Consider the following 23261-nt stretch of genomic DNA (forward strand, 5'->3'; position numbering starts at 1 on the left):
ACTGGGGTGACTATAGGGGTCTCCCCACCGGGCGTGGTCGATTGGCTGCAAAACCCCTGTTTGACGAGTTTGTCAATCTGCTCGTCTATTTTCTTCCGGAGTGCAAAAGGCACCCGTCTGGGTTTTAGGCGTATGGGGCGACATTTGGGTCTAGGCTAAAAGAGATAGGGGCCCTTTGTACTTGCCTAGGGTGCCGTCGAATACTTCTTGGAAGTCCCTCGCCAGCTGCTGCTCCCAGTCGGCCTCTGTGGTGTGGTTTACTCCCGTGACCTCGATCCCAGTGGCGCGAACCATTGGAGTCCTAAAAGGCTGGGTCGGTTCCGGTCCACGATAGTCAGGGAAGTTTCGCGGTGCGTGGTTTTTGAAGGTCACCACGAACTGTCGGTCCCAATGACGGGGATGCGGTTCCCCTGATAGTCCTTGATGATCAGTTTCTGGTTCTCCAGTCCTCTTTTCTGGATGTTTGGCACCAGGCGCTTGAGTTCTTTCCAGGCGACCATGGAGAGGTAGGATCCGAGTCTACCTCCATCCGGCATGGTTCGCCCTCGATGCTCACCTCCGTAGACCTTCCGGGCATCCGTGGTTTCGGCATGGCCGATGGTGACCGTCTGGTGGGTTTCTTCTCTCTGTCGGCCTTCCCCGCTCCGTCGTCCTCGGTTGTCTCGGTTCCAGCGATAGTCGGCTTAGCGATCTCTGGTTCTCGGGGGTGTCGTCTCGCCCCCGGTTGCTTGGTTCTCGCCGGCGGGCTGTGTGTCTTTTGAGTCGGCAGACTCGGGCGATGTGGCCCTTCTTATTGCACTGCCGGCAGATCGCGTCGATAAAACGGCACTCGGATCGAAAGTGGTTTCCCCGCACCCGGCGCACTGGTTCCCCGACTTACGACCCGTTGATCTCGCCGGTCCCGTCCTGTTTGTAGTGGTGGACGTCTTCCTCCTCGTCCGTGGTATCGGAGGCGGAGTCCAGGTCCCCGTGGTGTGTGGTGGTTTCTCGTCGGCTTGTCTCGGGGTTTCAGTGTGGTCCCCGTTGTCTGCCCTCCGAAGTCTGGCTGCTGACTTCCGGGTGGCTTCGGCTGCGGAAGCTTCGGCCAGGGCGTCCCCGAGGTCGATGTTGCCTTTCGCCATCAGTCGACTTTTTAGTGCCTGATCCCTGAGGCCTAGGACCACGCGGTCTCGGAGGACATCGTCCAGGTCCCTGAACTCGCACATCCCCCTAGGTCTCGCAAGGCGGCTATAAAGTCGCTAATGCTCTCGTCCTGCCGCTGGTTCCGCGATAGAACTCATCCCGCCGGATGAGGATGGGCACAGCGAGGCGTAGTGGTTCGAAGGAGTGGCTCGAGATCGGCCCAGTCCATCGCCTTCACGTCCTCGGGCTTCGCGAGGGCTTTGGCCATCTTAAACACTGCGGGCCCGCAGTGTGTGAGGAAGACGGCCCTTTTCTTCTGCCCGTTCGCATCCTTCAAATTGCTACTTTCGAGGAACATCAGGAATCTATCCGTGTACGATTCCCAGTCCTCGTAGCGGGGTTGAAAGGTGCTGGTGGGGTCATGCTGGCCATCTCGTCGGTCCTTTGTCTTCCTCGGGACACGTGCTCGGTGGTTATTCTCTGGATCCCACCTTCGTCGCCAGTGTCGTGTCCGTCGAGAAAGGAAGCTCGAGTCAGTGACTTGGTTTCAGCTCTTTATTGGCTCCTGATACAGCTTAAACTGGAAGGGAAAAACTGCGGCTTTTTATTCTCGAGCCGCGGCGGTCGGCCATGACAATGACCGCTTGAATCTCCCGCGATTAGTTTCCACCAATCGCGGGGATTCTAGCAGCGGACCAATCAGTGCGGCTCGCTCGACCAATCCGGTGCCGCGCGCCTTGACCAATCGCGACGCGGGCTACGAGTATGTAAATTGACTTGTACAGAACACTCTGACCCAGTATTTCTCAACCTTGGCCACTTTAAGATGGCTGAACTTCAGAATTTCCCAGTCGGCGTGGGAAATTCAGTATGGCTGGGAGTTGAAGTTCAGCCATCTTAAAGTTGCTAAGGCTGAGAAGCTCATTGCCAACCCTTCTTTAACCCAGCAGCTGGATTCTACATAGCAAGAAGCCACAATGTGTGCTAATTTCTGCTCCTAGGGATCATAACTGCCATATATGGGGCAATGTTCTATGTGAATCTTTGGGGTTTGTTTCACAGAACATAGTTAAAACAATAGCAATAGCACTTAGACTTATATAGCCCCTCTCTAAGCAGTTTACAGAGTCAACCTATTGCCCCAACAATCTGTGTCCTCATTTTACTGACCTCGGAAGGACGTAAGGCTGAGTCAACCTTGAGCCAGTGAGAATCGAACTGGCGAACTGCTGGCAGCCGGCAGTCAGCAGAAGTAGCCTGCAGTACTGCATTTTAACCCCTGTGTCACCACAGCTCGGAGTTTAGTGTTGGCAAAGCCAACCACTTGAATACAGGTAGTTCTCAACTTGCAATCATTTGTTTAGTAACCATTCAAGATTTCAAAACCCCTGAAAAAAGCGACTTATGACAGTTTTTCACACGACCATCGCATATCCCTACTGTCACGTGATAAAACTTTGGATGCTTATGACAGTTGCAGTGTCTGGGGTCAGCTGGTTCCCTTTTGCAACCTTTTGACAAGCGAAGTCAATGGGGATACTAGATTCACCTAACAATATTACTAACTTAACAACTGCAGTGGTTCACTTAACTGTAGCAAGAAGGGTCGTTGATGGGGCAAAATTCATTTCACTTGCTTAGCAACAGAAATTTTGGGTTCAATTGTGGCTGTAAGTCACGTACAAAGAGGGTTCTTTATATTTTTTCATTAAGATTAAAGACTGTTAATTATGCAAGCATATAATAAATAAAATGTATTTAAAACAACCAAAGCTATTGGATTCTGAATCCAATTTTCCTTCATTCCTCAGTTCATCTTAACTAATGACAACTGACCACTTTAATTCTTGGGGAAAAAACATAAATGCCCTTGACCCATGCTGCATGTGTTCTCACAGGCTGGGATGAACGTCTAGATGGGACCATGAGGAGGCAGGCATTCTGCGCCAGGTACAAGCGTGTTTTCATCTGCTGTGGGCTGCACTTCTCTGGATGTATTTTGGGACTGTTGCAGAACATGCTCAGCTGGTCAGAGATTACATCATGAGGTGCCATGGTATAAGGGTGGTAGTTGATAGCAAAATAAGGAATAATTTTTCCCGGTCTTTGTCGGACATGTTAAGTCTATCTGTTGGGTTATAGAGGTCCAAATTCTAAGCATGACAGCAACTCTTTTTTACAGTGTGCAATTTAAAATAAATGTTAGAGGTTTTTTTAATCAAAGGGGTAAACCCATTTGTGGCCTTTCATTTGCTGCAATTCTTTCTTTTCCTTTCTTTTCTATTTTTTTTTAAATCTTGCTGCTTTCACAATTATACATCTTGTGTTATAAGACAAAAGAAAATATTCTATTAAGTATTTGTCAGATACTTACTTACATACTCTTCCCAGAATATATGCAGATAGTAGAATCCTCAATCTGGCAAGATTTTATCTATAGACACACAATAATAAAGAACTCAGCTTGGAAGAATCACCTCTGAATCATCATCATTCTTGGCTTTGGGCCTGACATTAGATCACTTGGAACCTGCAGCCGGCTATGCCTTGATTTGTCCATGGAACACAACTGCTTTGAGAGCTGCAATGCCTACCTGTTCACCTCTGGGAAAAATTCAAGGTGTTGGTTGTCACCTTTGATGTGGGCTTGTGCTATTAGATTGCAGAAGGAACTTCATCCAGGGTCTCTCTTTTAAAGAACGTTGGTGACAATGTGTTAAGGCAGCCTTTTTAAAAATATATATATCACTGTCACCATTCTCTGAAATAGCCTCAAGATTTGACTTAGCCCAACCTTATTGGGATTTAAGAAGGCAAACAAAACCTGGCTAGGACTTGAAAGGGAATTGATTTAGAACATAGAAGATAGAATAACACAGTTGGAAGGGATCTTTGAGGTCATCTAGTGACTAGTCCAACCCCCTACTCAAGCAGGAGACCCTAAGCCTAGACCATTTCAGACAAGTGGCTGTCCAGTCTCTTCTTGAAATTCTCCAGTGATGGAGCACCTTCAACTTCTGAAGGCAAGCTGTACCACTGGTTAATTCTTCCGATCTCCTCACAAACAGCAACAACATAAGCAAAGCTGTATTTATGCACTGGTGAGTTCAAGGGTGAATTGTGCGGTTGGAAGATGCTTTAGAAGTCATTCAGTCTAAGCAGGCTGGTCTAAGATTCACTGAAATATTTAGCAAATGTCTTTAATTAAAGTTATTTATACGGCCACCAATCTTGCAAACATGACTTCTGAGGGCTAACCAACTTAAAACCATACAAATAAGAGCAAAACCAAAAGCAATATAATGCGGCATCAGAAAAGACCAACAACCTGAAATCAACTTTACCCCTAAGTTTTGCAAAGCAGCCAAGTCTTAAGACCAGCAACCTCTGCTCAAAGACCACCGGCAAAATAGATTTCACCACTTTGTATGAAAGGGGCTCCCATTATCTTCCAGCTTGAACCATCAGGAAGTTCTGCCTGATGTCTATTCTTGAAATAAAGGCATGGATATAGCAAGGTGTCTAGCCCGAAATTGTTGTAAGTGTAGCCATTTTAGTTTGTCTTAGTATATATTCTTTTTCTTATTTTCCCTGTGGAACCTTATGGTCAGCTGTACATGTCAAAGGGAATGAAAGTCAAAAAAGTGTGATCCCAGGAAATAAATACACTGCTCAAAAAAATAAAGGGAACACAAAAATAAGACATCCTAGATCTGAATGAATGAAATATTCTTATTAAATACTTTGTTCATTACATAGTTGAATGTGCTGACAACAAAATCACACAAAAATTATCAATGGAAATCAAATTGAGCAACCCATGGAGGTCTGTATTTGGAGTTACACTCAAAATTAAGTGGAAAAAAACACTACAGGCTGATCCAACTTTGATGTAATGTCCTTAAACAAGTCAAAATGAGGCTCAGTAGTATGCGTGGCCTCCACGTGCCTGTATGACCTCCCTACAACGCCTGGGCATGCTCCTGATGAGGTGGCGGATGGTCTCCTGAGGGATCTCCTCCCACACCTGGACTAAAGCATCCCCCAACTCCTGGACAGTCTGTGGTGCAACGTGGCATTGGTGGATGGAGCGAGACATGATGTCCCAGATGTGCTCAATTGGATTCAGGTCTGGGGAACGGGCAGGCCAGTCCATAGCATCAATGCCTTCGTCTTGCAGGAACTACTGACACACTTCAGTCACATGAGGTCTAGCATTGTCTTGCATTAGGAGGAACCCAGGGCCAACCGCACCAGCATATGGTCTCACAAGGGGTCTGAGGATCTCATCTCGGTACCTAATGGCAGTCAGGCTACCTCTGGCGAGCACATGGAGGGCTGTGTGGCCCCCTAAAGAAATGCCACTCACACCATTACTGACCCATTGCCAAACCAGTCATGCTGGAGGATGTTGCAGGCAGAACGTTCTCCACAGCGTCTCCAGACCGTCACATCTGTCACATGTGCTCAGTGTGAACCTGCTTTCATCTGTAAAGAGCACAGGGCGCCAGTGGCAAATTTGCCAATCTTGGTGTTCTCTGGCAAATGCCAAATGTCCTGCATGGTGTTGGGCTGTAAGCACAACCCCCACCTGTGGACATCAGGCCCTCATACCACCCTCATGGAGTCTGTTTCTGACCATTTGAGCAGCCACATGCACATTTGTGGCCTGCTGGAGGTCATTTTGCAGGGCTCTGGCAGTGCTCCTCCTGTCCCTCCTTGCACAAAGGCAGAGGTAGCGGTCCTGATGCTGGGTTGTTGCCCTCCTACGGCCTCCTCCACATCTCCTGATGTACTGGCCTGTCTCCTGGTAGCGCCTCCATGCTCTGGACACTACACTGACAGACACAGCAAACCTTCTTGCCACAGCTCGCATTGATGTGCCATCCTGGATGAGCTGCACTACCTGAGCCACTTGTGTGAGTTGTAGACTGCATCTCATGCTACCACTAGAGTGAAAGCACTGCCAGCATTCAAAAGTGACCAAACCATCAGCCAGAAAGCATAGGAACTGAGAAGTGGTCTGTGGTCACCACCTGCAGAACCACTCCTTTATTGGGGATGTCTTGCTAACTGCCTCTGCTTTCCACCTGTTGTCTATTCCATTTGCACAACAGCATGTGAAATTGATTGTCAATCAGTGTTGCTACCTAAGTGGACAGTTTGACTTCACAGAAGTGTGACTGACTTGGAGTTACATTGTGTTAAGTGTTCCCTTTATTTTTTTGAGCAGTGTAATAATCCCAGGATGGATTGTATCTCTGGATTAAATACCACTCTGGCTGATATTTTTTGTGGCAAAATTCCTGACTTAAGATACTTTTTGTGTGATGCACTATGCACAGATCTGCACTGCTATTATGTTATCAAACAGGGTGAAATATCAGGGATTAATATATACTGAGTTTTAAACCCCTGTATGGATTGGAAATGTATCAATGCCCGTTGATGCAGCCTGGGACTGTATTTATTTCCTAGGACCACACTTTTGACACACATTCCCTTTGACATGTACAGCTGACCATAAGGTTCCATGCTATATCCATGCCTTGATTATTATTTTCTATACAAATGCAGGATTTTGCATTTGCTCCTGTTGGAATTCATCCTGCTGGTTTCCATTCATTGTTCCAGCATCCCAAGACCCTCTGAATCTTAAATGTTATTTTCTATTTTGTGGTGGTTATTGACCAAATAAAGATTACTTGTAGCTTAAACTGGATACTGTTTTCTAATGAACCAAAGATGACTTCGAAGGAAAAAATCTGGTTCATCAGCAAACCAGATAAATCATATTTCCTAACTCCACATCCAAGCCATTTATTAATATATTAAATTGCAGACCTACAGTAGATCCCTGTGGCATGCTGCTTGACACTTCCTTCCAGCCTGATGCAGAGCCATTGATGTTAGAATAATTTATTAAATTTATATGCTGACTCTCAGCGACTTTATAAATGGTTTACCAACAGTTAAAAACATTTAATCAAGAAAACATTTTTCAAAAGTGCTGTGAGCCATTGTCTACTTCCTGGGACTAAGGGAGCGAATGGGCCAAGATTGCCCAGCTGGCTTTGTGCTTGAGGGAAGGCTAGAACTCACCGTCTCCCCATTTCTAGCCTGGTGCCTTTCCCATGGCGCCAATGGGCTCTCCACATCGGCTGCCCAAGCCCTCCAAGCAACATTTTGCGACAGTAAATGAGAGCCAGCTTAAGCCTTAAGGCATCACCAGGCAAGAGACTGGGTGGCTGCGAGTTCTAGTCCTCCCTCAGGCATAGCTGGGAGACCTTGGGCCAGTCACTCACTCTCCGCCCTAGAAAGGAGGCAATGGCAAAGCACTTCTGAAAAACCTCGCCCAGAAAACTACAGAGCCTGAACGGGAGGAAAACATGCCAGGCAAGGGGAAAAGGGAGAAGGCCGGGGCTGGCGGGGTCTTCCTCAGCTCTCCGGCCTGACTCCAAACGGCCCTTTGGGCATCCTCCGCCGTTGGGCATTTCTCCTCAGAGGGGAGTGGACTTCAACTCCCAGAATTCCCCAGCCAGCAGGGTGAGAAGCACGGCCTGGCTTTGTTTGGACACAGGAAGGACGATTCCAGAGGGACTCTACTGTCCGGAAAACGAGAGATATGGGAAGCCCGGGACTCCCTGCGTTGGGCAGCCCAATCAGCGTCCTGGTCGCGGACTCAACTCGGCTTCCGCGCGATCCCTTCGGGCAGGACTGGAAAAACGCACACAAGCGCAGCACAGGGCGCACGCGCAGCTCGGTAGGCGGGGCCTCCTCGCTCGTCCCTTTCTCCGCCAGGCGCCGCTGTCTTTCCCGACGCGCTGCGCCGAGGCATGTGAGCCTGTTTGGGCCACGTGACGCGCCGCCGGCGTGCGTGAGTGCGTGCGTCCGTGCCTGAGCGGGCGACGCGCCTCCGCCCCGCCCCACGCCCGCCGAGCCCCGCCCCCTCCGCGCGAGAACGAGCGAGCGAGCGGCCTCCCCTCAGGAGCTCGTCCGGCCCGCTCCCTCCGCCGCCGCCGCCGCCGCCGCGCCCTCCTGCTCGGTTATGAGGCGCGCCCGCCGGCACTGGAGCGCAGCTGGGTCTGTGCGGCGCGGCCGCCGCTGAGGCTTCGCCGCCTCCGCTTGGGCGGGGACCGCCTTCCCAGCCCTCCGCCGCTGCCGTCGCCGCCGCTGTCGCCGCCAGGATGGGCCGGGAGCCGCAGCCGGGCCGCCGCTGAGCGCGAGACGCGGAGGGAGCCGAGAGCGGCAGCGGGAGGAGGACGACGAGGACGAGGAGGAGAAGGGCCGGCGCCATGGCGGAGCAGACCTACTCCTGGTGAGCTTTGCCGCCGCCGCCGCCCCCGCCTCCCCGGGAGCCCCGCTGGCCGAGCCCCGGCTCCGACCCTTCCCTTCACGGGCCGCCCGAAGCTCCCGAGGCGCCGCGCTCCGGTTGGTGGTGGGGCAGCCCGGGTGCCTCCGGCCTGGGAGCTTTTGTCCCCTGAGGAAAAAAGGGCCCGAGCGACCCCTCCTCCTCCCCCGGCGCTCCGATGGGCCTGGAGCGCACCTGGAGGCGCGCACCTGAGGCGCCCACCTGGCTGAGGGCAGCGGGAGAGTCTCGGTCATCAGCGCTTCCCTCTCCCCACCCCCCCAAAATTGAGGCTCGGGGCCTGTTGTTGGCCTAAAAAGTGGCCGATTCGGGGGCGCTCAGTCGGGGGGGTGGAAGATGGAGGAGGCCGCGCGCCTCAGTGTGCGTGCGTGTGTGTGTGTGTGTGTGTATAGTGTGTGGTGTGTGTGCGCGCGTGCCATGTTGCCAGACAGGCTTGGGAACCCCGCTGGGCGGGCATCTGATAAAAGCCCGGGATGCTGCAACCGTCTCCTCCTCTCTCCGGGCTTGGAGCAAGCAGAGCATCCCACCACCTGCGCGCACATCGCACCGGGCTTCTGCCGCCTCTTCGTGCCTCCACCCGTTTGCTCTCGGGGAAACGGCTCGGCGCGCCTTTTTTGGCCGTCTCCGAGGTGCTTCCCTGCCCTTCTGCCAGGAACAGGTTTGTTTGTGTGGAGAACAAAAAAACCGGAGCGGTAGAGGAAGGCCATTTTCCGAGGGGAAAGGGATTAAGGGCGGAGGGGGGGGGGTTGCCTTGAGTGCCTTTCTTATTGTCATGCCGATGGGGGCTCCTCGCCAGTTGTCTAGTTGTGGGGCAACCTTGCTTTGCTTGCGTGATGAGTGGGGGGGAAAAGGGGGGTCTGCAGCTGTGCACGAGTCTCACAATCTCCCTGAAATCTGCAATTATGAGGAGAGGCAGCGCTGCCCTTTCTGTTAATGCCTCTTTATGATGAACTCTTACAGAGGCATGATTCACACTACAGTTCACACTAATGTAGCTTGATTTCATTATTTATTTACTAATCTGACATGTATTATGACATGACAGCCCAGCAAATTTCCAGTGGTTTACAATGTTTAGAATATTCCTGTTAAAAGAATATTAATATTACTTTTATTAATATTTTATTAACATTATTAATTAATATTAAAATTTGGATAAATGGTACAGCTGTTAAAACAGTAGGTATATATTTTGATTATTGGATGCTGCAAACCCATGCACTGTACTTAGTAAATGATGGTATATTGTTTAGTGTAATGTGTGAAAACAGCTAAGAACTAATGGGCTTCATTGTAAGTGAATGGACATAATATTACACCATGCTTTTAATTATGGTTGGGAATTTAGTATTCATACATGAGATTCTCACATAAAACAGTAAATGGAAAGGCTTGGATGGCTATTGTGTCAAGGAATGCTCTTTCGTATTCCTTTGGTGGTTTTTTGTAAGGTTAGCATCAGTTAGTTGGCTAGAGCCATTTTGGTTACTGGTTAAGGTACTAATGCTAGAAACCTGGAGATTGGGAGTTTTCCTGCCTTAGGCATGGAAGCCAACTGAGTGACTTGCTCTCTTAGACCAATTCACCTAACAAAGGATGTTGTGAGGAAAATAGGTGGAGGAAAGATTGTTAGGTATGTTTGCTGCCTTGAGTTATTTATAAAAAAATAAAAGCGGGATAAAAATAAATTAAGCTGATGTCACATGGCTGAAAATTAGTGGAATGTAGGCTTAATTCCAAAGCTTGGATGCTTGTGAGGCAGTGATACCATTGACCTGAGTATAAGTGTTGGACTGAATTGAGGTAACTAAATACTTAGAAGAATATTGACTTGAAATGTTACGTTTTGGCCATTACATGCCAGTTAAAATGACCTAAAGCTAACATCCTAATTGAGATTTCAGTCCTTCTGACTCCCATAATAATTAATGACATTTGTTCTTAGAGGAAGAATATTTGTAGCTCAGGGTTGAAATTAGGGGTCTTTGGGGCTGTCTGAACTTAATTATTTTCTTGCAGACATTTCATTACCAACTAGCTAACAACATCAGAAGATGCAAGGAAACATCCAAGCTCAGGGAGCACTAAGATTCCCTCATTTGTTCTTCTATTCAGTTGTGTCTGATTCTTGGAGACTGCTTGGACAAGTCCTTCCTCGGGTTGAGAGAAAGTGTCCAAGGTCACCCAGGTGACTTTGTGCCCAAGACAGGACTAGGAATTATGGACTCCTGGTTTCCTCCCTAATGCTTTCACCACTAACCCACATTGGCTCTCAATAAATTTTTTAAAAAAATCTTGTGTCACAACAATATCCACTTGGAAGTTCTTAAAGAATTATTCTATCAAAAATATTTGACATCTTTTTCTGAAAACTAGAAAATCATTAACTGGTTTTAAAAGGATGTAGGGAGGCAGGATTGACTGGCCTATAATATTCTTTCTAAGTAAATGATAAAAAAACATTATTGTAGAAGCAGTAATTAAATATACATACAGGAGAACAAGCTTGCTCTAAGAACCAACATGGCCTCTACAAAGAGGTCAGCAAGCTTGTATATGTTCAAAATGGATACAATATTTGGACAGTTACTTTTAATTTATTTGGACTTAGAATTAAATAGAGAATTGGTCAGTTTGCCAGTGATATCAGTTGTAACATCAAAATAAGACTGGGAACTTCGAAAGAATCTCTCCAAAGTGGATGAATAATGGAAGATGTGGTTTGCAATTGCAAAAAGTATCTGGCACATTTTTTTCTCAAAAATTTCACTTGTGTACAATGATGGAATCTAAGTTGGTGATGAGTGACAAGGAAGAGCTACATAGTGGATAACTCAAGGTAATTATTAGCCAGAGTATTATATGGGTACAGTGAAAAAGTTAAGTTCCAACCAATAAATTCTTAAAGGAACCAGATATTAACTAGCCACTATAATATGGTTGGACCACACTTGGAAAGTTATGTGCAGACCTGGTCACCATTATACTTGAAAAATGGGATATTGTATCATAGGGAAAGAGACAACCAAGGCACCCAAAATAATTAAAAGGCTGGAACCACCTTCCCAGTGAAGAAAGACAGTGCCCTAGGTATGAACGTAAGATGTGATAAAGGTAAAATTATGAATATCATGGAAGATGTGAGCATACATTTTTCCCTTGCAATATTAAAGCATAGATTTATCTATTAAAATTAAGCATAGGGAAATTCAACAATATTTATTTGTTTACATAATCCATAGTTAAAAGTATAGAAGCTCTTGTATTCTGATGTGATAGCTTGTGGCTGGTTTGGGGGATTGGATCAAGTCATAGAGAATCAGTTATTAATGATATTATTTTATATTCTGTTTCCAAAAATCATGGCCAGCTGATCTTAAATACCAGATTGAATACTATGTGATCTACAATGCTAAATTAGATGAATTTGACATGATCTAGTAATCTCTTTAATTTTTGTGTCAGTGTGCTTAGGACTGCAGTCTGAATTTTATAGTGATGTAATTGATCCAAGAGGTGAGAATCCCCAAGTTATAGTGTAGGACTAATCTAGTATTTTGGATAGAGAAAATGTGGTTCAAATTGGGTTTTTTTTTAATAGAAATTGCATTTGACGGTTGTGCACATATATTGCAGTGTTCAGGTTCAGATTTTGAGTTTCTCATTTCCTTGTACAATCTTGTTGTTTTTGTTTTTTACTGTATCCATGTTAGAAAAACATTTGCTTCCAAATCAGAAAATGGGGACTTAATTATTTTGATTCTAGATTGCTGAAAATCTGTAATGTATAGAAATAATCTATACTTAATATTTGTGTTTGCTAAATGTGGACATTTAATTGTTGAAACATTGCATCTTTCTGCATTGTTTTACAATTGCGGCAAAATTATTATGGGACTAAAAATGATCACAGAAGCAGATTCTGAAGCAGCTGAATGTCATCAACTTTCAGTATTAAGCTGCAATACAGGTAGTCCTTGACTTATGATCAAATTTGAGCCCAAAATTTCTGTTGCTAAGCAAGACAGTTGTTAAGTGAATTTTGCCCTATTTTACAACCTTCCTTGCCACAGTTGTTTCGTGAATCACTGTAGTTAAGTTAGTAGCACAATTATAAAGTGAGTCTGGCTTTCCCATTGACTTGCTTGTCAGAAGATCACAAAAGGGGATCACATGACCCCAGGAGAATGCAACTGTCATTAATGAGTCAGTTGTCAAACGTTTGAGTTTTGATCACATGACCATGGGGATGTTTCAACGGTCATAAGTGAAAAAATGGTCATGTCACTTTTTTGAGTGTTGTAACTTATAACAGTCACTAAATGAACTGTTATAAGTCGAGGACTACCTGTACTTTAGATGAAACATTTACTTACTTACAATTGGGATTCTGGGCAAATCATTAACAGAGTACAGATATGAAAGAATACAAAATATTTTATAAAAAACTAAAACCTGTTCTGACTAGGGCTTCCTGAGACAGTAACAATCCCACGTTGTTCCCAAAAACTTTGTTTTTATTTCAATGGCTGTAAATTATATGCATTCACAGCCCATAATGAGTCCCACACAGTTTAGGACTAGTCCAGCCGAAGTCTGCCACAGTCTTTCGGGATAAGGCAGATAAGCACCCACCTTTATCTCCTTTGAAATGCTGCCAACGACTAAATTGCCAATTAGCTGTACAAGGCCAAACGGAGCACAAAGTCAAGACGGAGCTTCAGAATTTAAACCGACCAGAACGAACAAAGTTGCTTCCTGCAAAGGCTCCTGTCCCTTTGTTCCTTGTTTATGTCTTATGGGAGGGGCCAATCACCTCCAAGCCTTACTCCCGAGTTGCCCCTTTTGTCTGAACAGTTCTTGCCTTCTGGCAGCTCTGCGCAAGTGCGCACTGGGAACAGGTTCCTCCTGTTCCTCTGCCTGGCTGATGTCAGATTCTGGAGACTCCGGAGTCAGCACATAACTCTCAAATGGCCCTGGCCCCATCTCTGTGTTGGACTCAGATCCCTCGTCCGAGTCTTCCCCATATTCCATGACTGGCCTATGTTCCTCCCCACTGTCCGAGTCTGCTGCCAGCTCTACAAGCCGCTGGCGGACCACAACAAAACCCAAATGTTTCTGTAAATGAATGAAAAAGGCTCAGTGGAATAGGGAGGTGGGCTGGATAGTCACTTGGGAGTTCAGATTAGTGAAGTGTGGGGGCCACAACAGGAAAGGAAATGTCTGGTACTTCACCACCAAACTCTGTTGGGAGGGTGAGTCAAAATGGGCCTTCAGAAGTTTCCATCCTGGCAAGGAGGTGTTGTATCTATTCTGGTGCTTTATGATCTGTAGGTAATAATGACACTTTTACTTGGATCCCAGATTCTACTGATGGCCAGTATAGTGATTTCAGAAAAGAGTTTACCCTGCAATTAACTCTGCAGTGGTCCCAGTGCTGCCTTTTGGATCAGTTACCATTCTGGGCTGCCCCAGGATAGACTGAGACAGTTTTACAGGTAGTCCTTGAGTTATGACCATAATGAAGTGCACCCATCGTGGTCATACTCGTGAGGGTCATAATGGCCTTTTTGGTCATAACGATGATTGTGGCTGTCATTAAGCAAACACCATGGTTGAAAAGCAACCACTGCAGTTGTTAAGTGAACTGGTGGTTCGCTATGGGCATTTTCACCACAAACCAGAAGTAAATCCAAGTTTCAGCAAAGTTGTCATAAAAGTGATGTGACTGTGGGATGCTGCATGGTCCTAATCCGTGGCCTGGTAGTCAAGGCAGTCAAGTGCAGACTGTGGAGGGAGAGCAACTGTTGGAATCCAGATTGTAAGTGTCCCTCGGGTAACTAGGTCATAACCTTTGAGTGGTTGCTAGGCCACTGATCATAACTCAAGGACTACCTGTGTAAATCTCAGAAATCTCAGTTGTTCTAGGAGGACGTCCTTATGACTATGCAGTTAGTGCAAATACAGGTTTCATTCAGTGACTGCCTTGTTTAGCGATCATCTTAAAGTTCCTAAGTTTGGAGACCCCTGTACTATATCTTCTGTAAATATCCTAAGAACAGCCTTATAACTCATCTCTTGATAACACACCTCAGGAATTCTGATCATTTTATGTGTGTTTACTAATATGAGATGAGTATGATTTAGTTTCCTTTGGATGTAGCCAAATTCTGTTATATGGCCTGTAAAATTAGCACACTGATTATTATCCATCAGTTAATCTGCTGTCAATTGCAACATACTTGTGCTGTTTTGTATTTTTAATTCTTATTTTTAAAGTGTTTTGTTTAAAACACTGATTTGTAATCAGTCTGGAATGGAAATGGCTTTGAAGGGAATATTCAGAAGCCATTACAGAAACCAGAAGGGGAGAATTGAGCAGTTAGTGTTAGGAAATGGCTCTGGTTGGTTCCTCCCTGACTCAGTGAGGTGTAAGAGGGACAGAAAGTAAACATCAGAATGCAAAATTCTGTTACTGTAGCCTGTCTCAATATAGTATATGGTAGGACAGGGGTCCCAACTGTTTGGAACTGGGCAGTTGGCACTTGCAAACAGAGCCCAATTTGTGCAAGCGGCGCGTGCGCCCATGCCGCTTGTACAAATGGAGGTGCGCACGTTCATGCAGGTGCCTGCCATTTGCATGGAAACCCCCCCCCCCGGGTGTCTGCTAAGTGGAAAGTTTGGGGACCTGCTGTTCTACTCTTTTTGTTGAGTCAGATCCAATCTGCCTCGTGAGACTGACAATTGTGTCAAAACTCAACAAAATGTTTCTCTTAAATTTTTGTTTTTAAAAAGTGAACGTGTTAGCTTATAATGGTGCCCCACAAGTTGCACACAAAATACATGATCCTGATTTTATGCCTGTACTGCAAGCACCCCGTGAGGGAGATGATGCTGAGAGGCTGAGTCCTAAGGTTCACCAGAGAGCTTCTGTGGTTGAGTGTGAGCTTGAACCTGGTTCTTGTAGCTGGGGCCCAACTTTGGAACATTTCGCTGGCATGAAGAATATTGTCTAAATTATAGAACACTGTAAGCATTCTATTTCTCAAATTTAACTTGTATTACATTCATTACATTGATGTTTAATGCCTTTGACTGCAAACATCTCTGGTGATGCCATTGGGTGTTTGGCAAGCTCTCTGCCACACCTGATTTTAAGATTCTTTTAACTAAAAAAACAAAAACTAGTATATTGCAAAGTAAAACCTAACTTTAACTTATAATCTCAGTCTCCAAGAATTCCTCTCGGCCTATAACAGCTGCAAATAAAAATGATAAGTGGCTGCTGCCTAGAGTTTTGTTTGGGAGCGTGCCCACCTGCCCAGAAACTCAGTAGCTGGAGAAGGAGAGTAGACATTGGTGAGGAGCAATTTCAATAGCTTGCCTTTGGCCAAATGGGAATTTTGTGGCTGGCAGTGATTGTTTACATCAACCATTTTATGTAAGTTCTTATAAGTTCTTGCCTCCCAGAGTCATTTTCTGAAATGGGCAGCTATCGAAATTAAATAAATACATAAAATAAGATGCTTTGAAAATTCCAGATGTGCCCACCAGCCTATAAAGGTTGGGGATTCCTGGAGTTGGTGATTGGATGCATTGTTGCTTCACTCTCCCTAAATGCACTTTAATTATACTTACTTACAGATTTATAGTTGGCAGTCACCATAGTAAGCCCGATTTAGGGGTTGTCAAGCTGTTAAAAGTCTGTTATTGCAAAAACAATTTTATCGTAACTTAACAGTTACTAATGTATTAAATCTTAAGCGTGTACTTCAATCTGATGGGAAATCTGAAAGGGCTGATTAAGGAGGAGAAAACATAACTATAATAGGCAAAGTTTGGTTACTTTTCAATTTAACATTCTTAGATAGTACATCCCCTTTCATATGTGGTGGACATGTCCACATGCCCAGAAGTTTTGGAAAAATATCAAAAATTGGATTCTAAATATAACTAAACAAGATGTAAAGCTTGAACCCGAAACCTTTTTGCTGGGTATGATAGACTCAAAAATAGAAAAAAATATATATCAATATTTAATCTTGCATATTATAACGGCAGCCAGAATAAGCTACGCTCAAAATTGGAAACTGTCTATTGTCCCTTCAGAGGAGACGGTCATTAAAAAAAATCATGAGTGTGCAGAGATGGACAGCCTAACCAAATTACTAAAAAACAACAAAGATAGTGAATACTACAAAGTTTGGAACTGTTGGTATGAATGGTTAAAGAAAAAGCAACATTTGACAACTGAATAAGTTATGAAACTATGAAGGATGTGTGTTTAATCATAAAGTATTCTGTGAAAATAAAACATTAAAAGAACGAGGAAGGTATTGTAACAAGATAGACCACGTCAATGTTATGGGGTAAAAGAAAAAAAAAAAGAAAAGTAACCAATGCTCAATACCTGCTGCAAAATGTATATATGTATATATATATTTGTTTATTTCTTTTTAAATGTTTTAAATATATGAAACTTAAATAAACTTTATTTTTTAAAAAAGAGAGAGATAGTACATCCCTGTCAGGAGCAGAAGATACCGTATTTGCCGGCGTATAAGACGACTGGGCGTATAAGACGAGCCCCAACATTTCCACTCAAAATATAGAGTTTGTTATATACTCGCCGTATAAGACGACCCCCCACTTGGAGGCATGTTTTTCAGGGCAAAAAGTCATCTCATACGCCGGCAAATACGGTAAGTTGTAACACTTGGGGTATTCTGGATATAATTCTTGATTGACACCCCCGCCCTTTCCCCCAAACTTACAAAGCCACCAAAATGCTTTAGAGAGGCAGCTTCGCCTTTCTCAGGCTGGCACTCAATTCCTCTCCCTTTCTTTGTGACAGCCCCGCGTGCGTGCCATCGGGACTCCAAGGGTGGGGGATGGACAGCTGCCAACTCTCTGTGTGTGTGTGTGTGTGTGTGTGTGTGTGTGTGTGTGTGTGGTGTGGAGGGTAATTCCGGCTATCTCTGGCCTCCGCTCGGTTTTAAAGTCGCTTGGCCGGTTCCCAAGTCGCATAGCGCTGGCCGGGAGACGCGGCGCCGGTGGCAGCTCGGTGCAGGGGAGGCGGATCTTTCTCTCTTAAGCGGGGAGGGAGGAGGGGACAAGAGGAGGGACGGGACGGGACAGGGGCGGGAGGAGGGCGCTCGCCTTCTTCCACCGCCCACCGGACCCTTTTCTTCCCAAGGGGACCCTGGAAAGCAGCTCGGGAGCCGGGTGGCCCTGCCCAGCGGGGTCCCATCAGGAACTTCCTAAGGACACCCCCCGCCCCAAGCACAGCCCTCCCGGTCTTTCAAAGAGGGAGGGAGAAGTGGAGGAGCAAGTGCCGCCCCCGCCCGCTGCCCAGAAGGAGGGGCGCCACAGTCCGCCCCACCACCTTCTCCCTCCCACTCCCGGGCCATTACGCGGCTCGGGGCTGGCTGGGCGAAGTGGCCCCGCCAGAGACCCTCCTGCTCCACCCCCACCCCACTTCCAGATTGGCCTCGCAAGCGCCCGAGCCGGGCGGAGGGTGGGGGAGGAGGAGGAAGAGAGACTCCGGCTGGGCTTGAAGGGGCTTCGCAAGTTGCGGAGCCCCGCCCCGTTGCTCTTGCACCGGTGACAACGTATTTACCGGCGTATAAGACGACCCCCCACTTGGAGGCATGTTTTTCAGGGCAAAAAAGTCGTCTTATACGCCGGCAAATACGGTACTTTGTGGAATACTATATCTTCATGTAAACTAGTATATTAAAGTGCAGAATGGTTCATAGTTGAAACATTTGGCTTCCAGATTGTTGTTTCAGGCATCTATGGGCAGAGATGCTTCCTTTAGTGGTGGTGGTCTCCTCCCCCTCCCCCCTTCTCCATCTATTTTATTCTTATGGAAGGAACTTATCAGACTTGTCCTTGCAAGAAATCACTATCAGTTGAAGTAGATACTAAAGGCGTGGTATGTATGGGTGTACAATCAGTGGGGAGTAACAGGTGGAATGAACTCGGATGATATCATTCTTGAAGATGGATGTGTAAAATCTATGCCATATTGAAATAAATGACTTGCATTGTTTTTATGCCAAGTATAAATGAAACATAGATTGTGGAATTAACATGAATTGGGGACTCTTTCTCTAAAATAGGTGCTTTCTGAAATATTTATTTCATTTCTTAAACAAATTTATATAGCCATCCAACTTGCACAAAATGACTTTGGGGAAATACAGAAACAATTTTTTAAAGAACATCTAGAAAAATGGCTTATGTTTCATACTAGATTCTTCAGAGGTAGCTTGCAGATACTATAATGAACCATATTGTTGCAATTAATTGTTCTAGGACTGTATAGTTTGTTTTTTGTTTTGACTCGCATGAGAATAGCTGTGTGCAAGTACCTAATTCTAAATTAATCACAGTTCCTTGAGTTTGGAATGTCACTGAGATGTATTCAATTTTAAAATTAGAAGCAGATGCTTCCAGTTTACATGAGATATAAAAGAATGAGAGTATTTGGGATTGTTGCTGTATGTTGCTTTATTCCTATATTGAGAAAAATCAAGGGTTCAACACCTCAAAATATTCCATCCTAATAAGGGCTGTTTTTTGTATTATGAGTTATAAATAGAATGTGATCTCGAAATGAACTTGGCTGTTTTGAAGAGTTTAATTCAAACAGACTTGATAATAAGAAATATTTTAAAAATTGAACTTTTGTTTTGAGCTTGAAATAAATACAGGTAGTCCTAGATTTATGTCTGGATATTAATGACCGTTTGCAGTTATGATGGCCTTGGAATAGGCATTTTATGGCTGTCTGGCTATCATAAAACATCACCTCCAGGTCACATGATCACATTTGGGTGGCAGCCTGTTTGCATTGACAACTGATTGCCAATGCCCTTCAATCAATCTTATGTTTGCCATTTGCAATCTTCTCTGCTAGCTTCCCCAGAAAGTCAATGGAAAAGCCAGTGAGGAAGTTGGGAAGTGGACGGGGTGGTGGAATTGATGTCTTTCCCCTGGCATGTAGAGGGATTTCTCCTCCCTCTCTGCATGGAAGAGATACCCTTCCACCTGCTGGAGGAATAGACCTGAAATCTGGCAAAAACACTAGCGAACCCCAGCATTCTGGAAGCCCCAAAGGTGGAAACAATGATATTTGCTAAAATGCTAGCAAATGCCTGCATCCTGAACCATCCAGCATGATGGTCACAATGATCATTCTTTCTAACATGCCCTCTCCCTGCCCACCCCAGCCTGGAAGGCCTCTTTCTGGTACTTAATCACCCATGGGATTGCTTAGGAGTGCAACTGGAAGAGCTGGGATTGTGGTATTGAGCCAAGGGGTCACATGGTTTCTCACTTAGAGTCCGATTTGCTCAGTGACTGATATTCTGGACCCAATTGTGGTCTTAAGTGGAAGACTATATGCAAAAATAGTTTTCATGAGACTTTTGTTCCAATAGATCATATGCATTATTTCAGGCTTAAAATAAATCAGATTTGTAATTTTGTATGTACCTGTACATGTTTAAACCAAGTTTATGTATAATACAGATAGATAGCATGGTACCATACTTTATAGATGCATTGATAACTGGCTTAAATGTTTAATTGTGATGGGTTTATATTTGGCTATGCTGTTGTTCAGCTTCTGTTCTTGAGAGTTTAAAAGCTGCCCTAGTAATCTGCTTACAGCATAGGCTGGCTTTGTAATGGTGTAGTTCTTAAAGTAAATGAAGAATGGATTAGCCTGACTGGACACAGTTGGATTCTGTCTCTGTATGCTTGCATATATCTCCAGACATATTAAACCTTTTATTATGTTTAAATGTGCCTGGAAATAATTTGGGTGTCGCTTATACTTGTGTTTCCTGAATTGATCAGGAAATTAATGTTCCTTGACTTCACTATTGATTTTTTTTCTTTAAATATAGCTATTGCTTGAAGTTTTTTATTTGCAATCATGTCCATTATATTTTTATTAAATTGTGCTGCATTTCAACATGCCACGAGGGACATTGGTAGATGTTCTAAACATCCAATTAGTAGTAGTAATAATATTAGCTGCTGTTAGCTCTGGTATATCACAAGGGAGGCAGTAGAGCTGGTCTCTGCTTACAGCATACCCAGCAGAAGAGTGAGAAGTTTATGCAGAAACCATAACCTCAGCTATGTTTTTGTATGTTTCTGAGGAGCAAAGGAACCACTGGTAAGTTCTTCAGAAAGAAATAACTCCTTTCACCTAAAATGCAAAAAATGCATTTCAGAAACCATATGAAACAATGGAATAAGTTCATTCAAAACATGGATCATCCAGAACACTAGATCAAGGTGAAATTGCTTCAACAGCTCTTCAGGGTCTAAAATCAGATTATGGCAACATGGCTCCCAAATACAAATAAGATAGTTCTGTACTTATTTCCTGTGCAGTTCTCCTTTTTGAAAATTTAACATGATCAACTCTGCATCTATAAGTAATGTAGCACCTTCTGAGATTAAAAAAAACAACTTCGTTTGCATAGTGGTTTTTAACCCTTTTTGTAACGTTGGAACATAGCATAGGAGCTTTTTCATTATGGATATTTATCTTCTGTATCAAAAGATATATAGGAGGAGAATAAAGGAAAATAAGATCAATACCCCAAGGATATCTTTCCCAGTTTTACTGATCATTTATATTGACAGAATGCATTCATCTCCAAAAGAATTGTATATGTACACATTGCAGTGGGACTTACTACACCAGTGTGGCAAACCTTTTCAGCACTGAGTGCCAAAACGGGAGCATGCGCAAATCTTTTTGTTACCGAGTGCCAAAATGGGTGTGCATGCATGCCCATGTGCATTGGCCACATGCAAAGATCAGTTGTCTTGTGTACATGCACCAGCTCCGCCTTGCCTTTTGGGGGTCCTTGGTCTCCCCCCGGTCCCCGTCGGGGTGGTGGGACATACACACTGCGGCCTCCCTCCGCTGGAAAGCCACAGTCCCTTCCTGGCCTTGGAACAAGCCTGTGCAGTTACCCTCTCTCCTGCCACTTCTTCTAAGGGAGCATGACAGCTTCCCGGCCAGTGCGCCTCTTACCGCTTCCTGGCTGGCACGCGTTACTCCAACCTGGCTCAGCTCCTGCACAGCCCTGCCTCCCCAGAAGAGCAGCAGCAGTGGCAGCTGCAGGGGGAAGGGCAGGAGCGACTGGCGAGCCACCACAGCCATTCCCACACCGGTGAGCCATGTGGGCAGCTCACTTCCCTGCCGGCAGCTCCTCCTCCAGCATCCCGGCCGGAAGCGGCAGTGCAACAGCCGCTGCTGCCGGGACTGAGGAGAAAGCAGAGACATGAATGGGCAGGCCAGGGCTTCTCCCTCCCCCCAAGTGGGCTTCTTGCAGGGCCCCAACTCTCCAGCCTGTGGCACTGATGCGCATTTGTGGTCTGGAGTACTTGGTTGGCTCAGGCACACAGGGCAGCATTTGCTGGTTAGATGGATGGCTGCCCCATTCTCGAGCTGGCCAGCCGGAACCCAGAAGAGCAAGGGGAGCAGAGCTGCTGGTCAGGATGGCTGGGGCTGTTGAAGAAGGGAGGGAAGCCCCAGCTCTCCTGTCCTCACCCCCGCTGCAACCTCGCACCTGGCAGTGGCGGCTGTTGCGCTGCCACTTCCGAGCAGGGTGCTGGAGGAGGAGCTGCTGGTGGGAAGCGGCTCCAGAGCGCCCAAGCCAGCTAGGCGCTCTGGAGCATGGATGCGCTGTGGTCTGGAGCTGCACAAGAACCCCACTCAGGTGGAGAGGTAGGAAAGCCCCGGCCCGCCTGTCCTGGCCCACAGCTTTGCCCCACATGTGCACCCGATACGCTTCTCGTTGCTGGTCTTTGTACCCACATGTGCACCAGAAACCAGAAGACCAAGTGGCTAACGCACATGCGTGCGCTGGAAACAAGATTATGTTCCTGGCGCGTGCATGCACACCAGACAGCTGCTCTTCTGTTTTTTGGTGCACATGTGCACATGAACTCCAGCTGGCCGCCGCACCGGAACCCGGAAGAGCAACAGGCGATGGCTCTGCCCAGAGAAATGGCTCTGTGTGTCACTTCTGGCACGCGTGCCATAGTTTCACCATCACTGTACTACACAGTAATGCAGATGTTTCTTCATGTTTGCCTTCTCAGTGTCCATAGTTTGTTCATGAACTTGTGTGTCCAAAAGAGAGATTGAATATGAGACAAGATTTTTATTGGCTGAGGTGGCTTAATTAGTTTACAAATTACATGCCTTATTTTATGCTAATTTATTTCAGTCAATTTTGATTTTTGGGTCCTCGTCACTTTTTTAGGTGGGTGGTAGTATTTGGCCAGTCTCTCCCCACCCCCCCATGTGTGTGTGGACTTGCCAGTCATGTACATGTTTGCCTGCCTCTCTCCCTCTCTCCCCCCACCCTCTCTCTCTCTGTATCACATGTTCATAATTGCTCCCAAAAAACAATAGGGTAGGTTTCTTTGGGAACTGGCACCTCTAGCTAGCAAGAGAAATTGGACAGAGTACAGATATTTTTAAAAATCCATTTATAACTTTTTTGTTAATGTTAACAAAGGCTTAAAGACAGAATGGTTGTCTTAAATTCAAGGTTATTTTCCTTTGTGATAAATACAGTGTGCGTACAACACAGTATGAGTATTACAATGGTTCTTCATAGAGAAAAATGCCATTCAGATTATCTTCAAGTGAATGCTGGTCTGTGGGAGAACAAACGTATATGTATCTGGCTTCATAATTGATGCATATTCATAGGAAAGGTGCTAT

The 23261-nt window shown here is 45.5% G+C and overlaps 1 protein-coding gene across 1 annotated transcript in view; it reads left to right on the forward strand.

The window, feature by feature from the left end:
* Positions 1-8075: 8075 nt before the first annotated feature.
* SPPL3 (signal peptide peptidase like 3) overlaps positions 8076-23261 on the forward strand; it is a 114234-nt gene continuing 99048 nt past the window's right edge. Inside the window, exon 1 of the mRNA XM_087943078.1 lies at positions 8076-8440. Coding sequence (XP_087799204.1) covers positions 8418-8440 — 23 coding nt within the window. The 5' untranslated portion in view covers positions 8076-8417. The remainder of the gene's footprint in view (positions 8441-23261) is intronic.

The sequence above is a fragment of the Notechis scutatus genome, chromosome 13, assembly GCF_049901735.1.
Source record: "Notechis scutatus isolate UNSWTSFEM ecotype Mainland chromosome 13, rNotScu1.2, whole genome shotgun sequence".
Classification (NCBI taxonomy): Eukaryota; Metazoa; Chordata; class Lepidosauria; order Squamata; family Elapidae; genus Notechis; species Notechis scutatus.